This window comes from Bombina bombina, chromosome 7 (assembly GCF_027579735.1).
Source record: "Bombina bombina isolate aBomBom1 chromosome 7, aBomBom1.pri, whole genome shotgun sequence".
Taxonomy (NCBI): Eukaryota; Metazoa; Chordata; class Amphibia; order Anura; family Bombinatoridae; genus Bombina; species Bombina bombina.
In genome coordinates, this window is record NC_069505.1 from 460,772,352 (window position 1) to 460,780,623 (window position 8,272).

The 8,272-nt window shown below is 39.2% G+C and overlaps 1 protein-coding gene across 1 annotated transcript in view; it reads right to left on the reverse strand.

The window, feature by feature from the left end:
* Positions 1-3,528: 3,528 nt before the first annotated feature.
* LOC128666724 (zinc finger protein 585A-like) overlaps positions 3,529-8,272 on the reverse strand; it is a 140,379-nt gene continuing 135,635 nt past the window's right edge. Inside the window, exon 5 of the mRNA XM_053721473.1 lies at positions 3,529-8,272. This exon is cut by the window's right edge and continues 458 nt beyond it. Within this exon, the coding sequence (XP_053577448.1) occupies positions 6,899-8,272 (1,374 nt within the window). The 3' untranslated portion in view covers positions 3,529-6,898.

Genomic DNA, 8,272 nt, shown 5'->3' on the forward strand with positions numbered 1-8,272 from the left:
GGGTTTTATTTTTAGGTTAGGGACTTTGGGCTGCAATAGAGCTAACTGCCCTTTTAAGCACAATGCCAATCCAAATGCCCTTTTCAGGGCAATGGGGAGCTTAGTTTTTTTTAGATAGTATTTTATTTGGGGGGTTGATTGTGTGGGTGGTGGGTTTTACTGTTGGGGGGGTTGTTTGTATTTTTTTTTTACAGGTAAAATAGCTGATTACTTTGGGGCAATGCCCCGCAAAAGGCCCTTTTAAGGGCTATTGGTAGTTTGGTTTAGGCTAGTTTTTTTTTTATTTTGGGAGGCTTTTTTATTTTAATAGGGCTATTAGATTAGGTGTAATTAGTTTAAATATCTGTAATTTGTTAATTATTTTATGTAGTTTAGTGTTTTATTTTTTTTGTATTTAGCTAATTTAATTTAGGTAATTGTATTTAATTTAGTTAATTTATTTAATTATAGTGTAGTGTTAGGTATTAGTGTAACTTAGGTTAGGTTTTATTTTACAGGTACTTTTGTATTTATTTTAGCTAGGTAGTTATTAAATAGTTAATAACTATTTAATAACTATTGTACCTAGTTAAAATAAATACAAACTTGCCTGTAAAATAAAAATAAACCCTAAGCTAGCTACAATGTAACTATTAGTTATATTGCAGCTATCTTATTGCTTATTTTACAGGTAAGTATTTAGTTTTAAATAGGAATAATTTAGTTAATGATAGTAATATTTATTAATATTTATTGTAATTATATTTAAGTTAGGGGGTGTTAGCGTTAGGGTGAGACTTAGGTTTAGGGGTTAATAACTTTAATATAGTGGCGGCGACATTGGGGGCGGCAGATTAGGGGTTAATAAATATAATGTAGGTGGCGGCAATGTGGGGGCAGCAGATTAGGGGTTAATAATTATAATGTAGGTGTCAGCGATGTCGGGGGTGGCAGATTAGGGGTTAATAAATATAATGTAGGTGGCGGCGATGTTGGGGGCAGCAGATTAGAGGTTCATAAATATAATGTAGGTGGCAGATTAGGGGTTAAAATTTTTATTATAGTGTTTGCAAAGCGGGAGGGCCTCGGTTTAGGGGTTAATAGGTAGTTTATGGGTGTACTTTTTAGCACTTTAGTTATGAGTTTTATGTTACGGCGTTGTACCATAAAACTCATAACTACTGAATTTTAAATGCGTTAGGGATCTTGACAGGGTAGGGCGTACCGCTCACTTTTTGGCCTCCCAGGACAAACTCGTAATACTGGCGCTATGGAAGTCCCATAGAAAAAAGACTTTACAAAGTTTACGTAAGTCGTTTTGCGGTAAGGCCAAAGAAGTGTGTGGTGCCCCTAAACCTTCAAGACTCGTAATACCAGCAGGCGTAAAAAAGCAGTGTTAGGACCTCTTAATGCTGCTTTTTTACCCTAACACACAACTCGTAATCTAGCCGATGATTTTTTATTTTTTTTTGGACGCTAACAACATCCGGAAATGACACACTTGCATTATTAAAGATGCAACCTTGTGAAAGGACTCGGCGTCGACTAAGACGCTGGAAATTACGAATTTGCGTAATCGAATGTAACTTTGCGCCAAAAAATCTCGCACCAAAAATGACGCAATATACTTTGGAATTTTGCGCCCTCGCGAGCCTAATTTTGTCCGCAAATTTAAAAGAACAGTAAAAAAAAAAAAGACTATACCCCAGGTAAGAAAAAAAATTTTTCCTTAAAAATGCATTTCCCAGATATGAAACTGACAGTCTGCAAAAGGAAATATACTTAAACCTGACTCATGGCAAATATAAGTACAATACATATATTTAGAACTTTATATAAATACATATAGTGCCAAACCATAGCTGAGAGTGTCTTAAGTAATGAAAACATACTTACCAAAAGACACCCATCCACATATAGCAGATAGCCAAACCAGTACTGAAACGGTTATCAGTAGAGGTAATGGAATATGAGAGTATAGCGTCGATCTGAAAAGGGAGGTAGGAGATGAATCTCTACGACCGATAAAAGAGAACCTATGAAATAGATCTCCCGTGAGGAAAATCATTGCATTCAATAGGTGATACTCCCTTCACATCCCTCTGACATTCACTGTACTCTGAGAGGAATCGGGCTTCAAAATGCTGAGAAGCGCATATCAACGTAGAAATCTTAGCACAAACTTACTTCACCACCTCCATAGGAGGCAAAGTTCGTAAAAACTGAATTGTGGGTGTGGAGAGGGGTGTATTTATAGGCATTTTGAGGTTTGGGAAACTTTGCCCCTCCTGGTAGGATTGTATATCCCATACGTCACTAGCTCATGGACTCTTGCCAATTACATGACAGATCAGCTGAATGATGTATACTATAGGTTATATAAAAAGATGAGCTAGTGAGATGTACAAGGCAATAAGGTCACTGGTTCAGCTGAATGATGTATCTGCTGTGAACCATTATGGAACTATAAATTGTGTAAGCAAAGGCTGTGTGCAGTGTTACAGTAATCATCTAAATAGTTTTTTAGTTACTATATTCCACAGACATTGTGCACACACTTTATCTGTCCCTATACATCCTCAGCAGAAGAGATTGGATAAGAGAAACAGGTTTCACCATGGTGGCTCCTTATTACACACATAGTTATACATTTTATATTACAATCTCAAAATATTTAACGCCCATTTAACGGTTTAAATCCTGAACCATTTTACACCGCTCTGCTGAGCTTTGTTTGAGCTACTAGATGATAATCACATTTAGGCTCTACTGGAAGTCATTTTTCCCAGTGAAAAACACACAAATGATATATTTGCATTTTTTTTATTTTTTGGCCAGCAGACCAAACAGATGCAAACTTTAGCATTATTTTATGTGTCACGGATACCAGACAGCTAAGGCTACCCCCAACCCCCCTACAACCTCACCCCTGTTGTTTCTCGGTGGTTTTGGGCTCCTCAGAGCAACCACAATCTCTGGAAGCTTTTGTTTGCTTGTTTTGTGGAGAGCTGGTGTATGACCAGGAAAACCCTCCTAGGCTGGCCGGGCTTCTAGAACTCCCGGTCGGCCGCCTCACAACGGACACCCGCCTAACTTCTCTCAGGCTGGCCGGGCTGTCTGGATGGGCGGGAAAATTGTGGGATTGTCCTTTGTGTTATCAAGATGAGCTGTGTGTATAAAAGGAATGCATGTTTTACAATAAATTCAGTTCCTCTTTAACCTGAATGCTGGTCTGTCTAGTTATTTGGGTGAGCTCCAGCTAAAATCACTTTCCTGAGCTACATAGCAACCTGTTCCAGGCAGAGGAAGGACACGCTGGAAGAGCTACCTAGTCTGGGTAGCTGGAGTCTGCCACAGGGTGGGACCCTGAGTACTGGTGCTGTCGGGCATCAGGGGTGGCTACAGGCTGTGGTCACTTGCCAGCTACATAGCTGCAGTCGGCAGGGAGGAAGCAGGACCCCTTTTGGCGGAGCTACCCTGTCGGGGTAGCCGGGAGTATCAGTCACATTATGCATTTATCATGACATGAGACATCTAAAACACAACGTGTGAAATAAAATCATATTTTTATTACAATTATAATAAACAAGATTATAAACACTACAGAATAAGTATTTTTCTCTGAAATATAGTTAAAACATTGGTGGATCTATAATTGTATTACTTAAGATCTAAAATAAACAGAAATTGAGAATTATTCTATGTGGGTTTTTTTAAATAGAAATTAGCTATTGGAATTAAAAAGTAAAACAAAGTTTTTGTTAAATTTTAGCACAATAGATTTTATGCAGTCGTAAGGGCTTTCCTAATCCAGACAAGGGCTTTTGGATGGTTCTTGCACTTTTGATGTTAACATTGGGGCTCACCCTGTACAACTCTACACTTAGTTAATTTAAATTCCAGCTAGAGAAACACTGTCACCTCAGTGATCACATGACTATAATATAATCAACAGTATCTACAATGTAAATATATATTAGAGCCTCTGGGTAAATTTATATCACGTTGCACATAGGGACTCCTTACCATGACTCTACTGAAATAAATGCTTATTTTATTTACAACAGGAAGTCACTTGTCTATTCAAACCCATATAAGGACCAGGGATCCCCCTGGGATAATAAACACACTTTTCACCTTGTAAGCACTTGATATGCAGAGAAGGCCTCAAACAGCTCTAAATATGCACCCCCACAGGACAACATGTAGTCATCATTAGAACATTGGGCTCCATTTATTAAATGTTGCTGTTGAAAATGAATAGTGGATGCTTGTGCAATGCCGCCCTTGCTCACTGGTGGCTAATTGGCCACTAGCAGGGGCTGTCATAGATACCAGGCTGCCAAGACCACCCCTCTACTATTTGGATTATTGTGTTTCCCACCAGTTATTATTATCAGTTATTTGTAGCGTACCAACAGATTCTGCAGTGCTATAAACATAGGAGGTATACAGGATAACATTTATAGGGATCAAATGGATAGAGGGCCCTGCCAAGAGTCGCACTGTTGTAGTCAGCTCTTAAGAAGATGATCTACAAACAGCTGAACTCTTAGGCTTACATGCTAAGAGGGTTCAGGGGATAGCAATGGAGGAGCGGAAACGGTATAAAGAAAGGTTAGTGTAGGTTTTATGTATCCCTGAACAGTAGAGTCTTTAGGGAGCGCTGGAAGCTTTCAAAACTAGGGGAGTCTTGTGGAGCGAGGCAGAGAGTTCCACAAGATGGGAGCCAGTCTGGAGAAGTCCTGTAAGCAGGAGTGTGAGGAGGTAACAAGAGAGGAGGAGAGTAGGAGGTCATGAGCAGAGCAAATGGGATGGGAAGGAGAGTATCTGGAGACAAGGTCTGAGATATAGGGGGGAGCAATGCAGTTGAGGGCTTTATATGTCAGAGTGAGAATTTTGTGTTTTATTCTGGAGACAAGAAGAAGCCAGTGAAGGGATTGGCAGAGAGATGGAGCAGATGAAGAGCCTGGCAGAGGCATTCATTATGGATTGTAAAGGAGCTAGGCAGCAGCTAGGGAGACCAGAGAGGATAGAATTGCAGTAGTCGAGGCAGGAAAGGATGAGAGAGTGGATTTTAGAGATGTTTTTAAGGTGGAAGCGGCAGGATTTAGCCAAGGACTGAATGTGAGGAGTGAAATAAAGATCTGAGTCAAATGTGACCCTAAGATATCGGACATGTGGGGTATGGGTAATGAGGGAGTTGTCAACAGTTATAGAGAGATTGGGGGTGGAGATTTTGGAAGGGGGGAAAATGAGGAGCTTAGTTTTGGAGAGATTTTGCTTAAGGTAGTGAGAGAACATCCTGGAAGAGATGTGAAAAAGACAGTTAGTGTACATGGGTTAGCAAGGAAGAAGATAGGTCTGGTGCAGAGAAGTAGATTTGGGTGTGATCAGCATACAAATGATATTGGAACCCATGGGACTTTGTTAGGGAACCTAATGATGATGTGTAGATTGAGAAGGGGACCGAGGACAGAGCCTTGCGGTACCCCAACAGAAAGTGGTGACAGGGTAAAGGAAGCCCCAGAGAAGGCTACACTAAAGGTACGGTTAGACAGGTAGAAAGAGAACCACAAGAGGACTTTGTTACAAATGCCGAAGGATTGGAGGGTTTGAAGCAAAAGAGGGTGGTCAACAGTATCAAAGGCTGCGGACAGATCAAGGAGGATATGCAGAGAGAAGTGGCCTTTTGATTTTGCTGTAAGTAGGTCATTGGTAACCTTAACGATTGCTGTCTCTGTGGAGTGATGTGGACAAAATCCATATTGCAGTGGTTCAAGGAGGGAGTTTAATGTAAGGAAATGGTAAAGGCGTGCATATACTAGTTTTTCAAGGAGCTTTGAGGCAAGAGTAGGGAAATAGGCCGGTAGTTGGATGGGGAGGTTGGATCAAGAGTTTTTTTTGAGGATAGGTGTGACTAGTGCATGTTACAGAGATAAGGAAAATATACTGGTGCTGAGGGAGAGGTTCAAAATATGAGTGAGCATAGATAGGGGTAAGGGTTGAAGATAGGGAGGGGAGTAGCTGTGAGGGGAAAGGGGCAAGGGGACAGGTAGTGAGAGCACAATATAAGTGCAGAAACGTCTTTCTCAGTAACAAGGGAGAAAGAGCTGAATTTATGGCTATGTAGGTTGTGGTTGATTGCAAGCGTTTGAGGGGGTGAGAGAATGTAAGTATGTTGAGAGCTGATTTTGTTTCTGGAGTTGATTTTGTTGTTGAAGTGGCTGGCAAAATCTTGAGCTGAGAGAGAAGTTGTATTAGGAGGTGGGGTGGGCGGAGAAGTGTATTGAAAGTGGAGAACAGATGTTTTGGGTTTGAAGAAAGAGTAGAGATAAGAGTAGAGAAGTAATGTTGCTTATAAAGATTAAGGACAGAATAGTAGAAGGTGAAATTAAAGTGAAGTCAGCTAAACTCCGAGATTTTCTCCAATGCTGCTCAGCAGTATGGGAACATCTGCGTAGGTATCGTGTCAGGATCATCCCGAAACTCTGACCTAGCGGTGCTCTCTCGATCAGATAATCTTATCAGATGGCAAATGTGTATATAAGCTGTGTGTTTCAATAAAACATGTTCGTATTTTACCTTAATACTGGTCTCATCTGGTTATTAGGGTGGGCTATTTGCTATAATCACTTTTCCACTATACAGCTACAGGTTCCGGGGTAGAAGCAGGCCCGTTTGGTGGAGATACCCGGTATCCGGGGGCCGTCAAAGGGGCTGCATGCATCCCAATCGTATCGGGATTATTTCTATCCGCTACCTTTTAGGTGGCAGACAGGTTAAAGAGCAGCAGTCTTACCATCACTGCTTCCTAACTTTTGTTTCAGGCTCACCTCTGAACCACTGCTTGATAAAATGGAGCCCATTGTGTAAATGATAACTACATGTTATCTTAAGAGGTTAAGCTCTGATTTCCCTAATTTCTTTTAATATGAATTTTCTGGTGCCTACAAAGATATGATTTTAGGATAAAACATTTCCCACATTCAGAACATGAAAATGCTTTCTCTCCTGTATGAATTTTCTGATGTTTAATAAGGTATGATTTAGATGCAAAATATTTCCCACATTCAGAACATGAAAATGACTTTTCTCCTGTATGTTTTTTCTGATGAACAAAAAGACTTGTTTTCCTAGTAAAACATTTTCCACATTCAGAACATGAAAATGCCTTCTCTCCTGTATGAATGTTTTGATGTGTATTAAGAGTAGATTTGAGAGCAAAACATTTCCCACACACAGAACATGAAAATGCTTTATCTCCAGTATGAATTTTCTGATGTGTTATAAGATGTGATTTCTGAGCAAAATATTTCCCGCATACAAAACATGAAAATGCTTTCTCTCCCGTATGAATTTTCAGATGTGTAATAAGGTGTGATTTCAGGATAAACCATTTCCCACATTCAGAACATGAAAATACTTTCTCTCCGGTATGGATTTTCTGATGTTTAATAAGATATGACTTAGAAACAAAACATTTCCCACATTCAAAACATGAAAATGACTTTTGTCCTGTATGAATTTTCTGATGAATACAAAGACTTGATGTCCTGGTAAAACATTTTCCACATTCAGAACATGAAAATGTTTTATCTCCTGTATGACTTTTTTGAAGTGTAATATGAGTACATTTGAGAGCAGTACATAAAAATGTTTTCTCTCCCGTATGAATTTTCTGATGTTTAATAAGATATGAATTAGTAGCAAAACATTTCCCACATTCAGAACATGAAAACGACTTTTCTCCTGTATGAATTTTCTGATGTGCAATAAGATGTGATTTTTGAAAAAAATCTTTCCCGCATTCAGAACATGAAAATGCTTTCTCTCCCGTATGAATTTTCAGATGAGTAACAAGATTTGATTTCAGGATAAACGATTTCCCACATTCAGAACATGAAAATGCTTTCTCTCCCGTATGTATTTTCTGATGTTTAATAAGATATGAATTAGTAGCAAAACATTTTCCACATTCAGAACATGAAAATGACTTTTCTCCTGTATGAATTTTCTGGTGAATAAAGAGACTTGATTTCCTTGTAAACAATTTCCCACATTCAGAACATGAAAAAGCTTTCTCTCCTGTATGAATTTTTTGATGTGCAATAAGAGTAGATTTGTGTGCAAAACATTTCCCACACACAGAACATGCAAATGTTTTATCTCCTGTGTGAACTTTTTGATGGGTAATAAGTTGCGATTTCTGAGCAAAAAATTTACCACATTCAGAACATGAAAATGCTTTCTCTCCCGTATGAATTTTCTGATGGGTAATAACATGCGATTT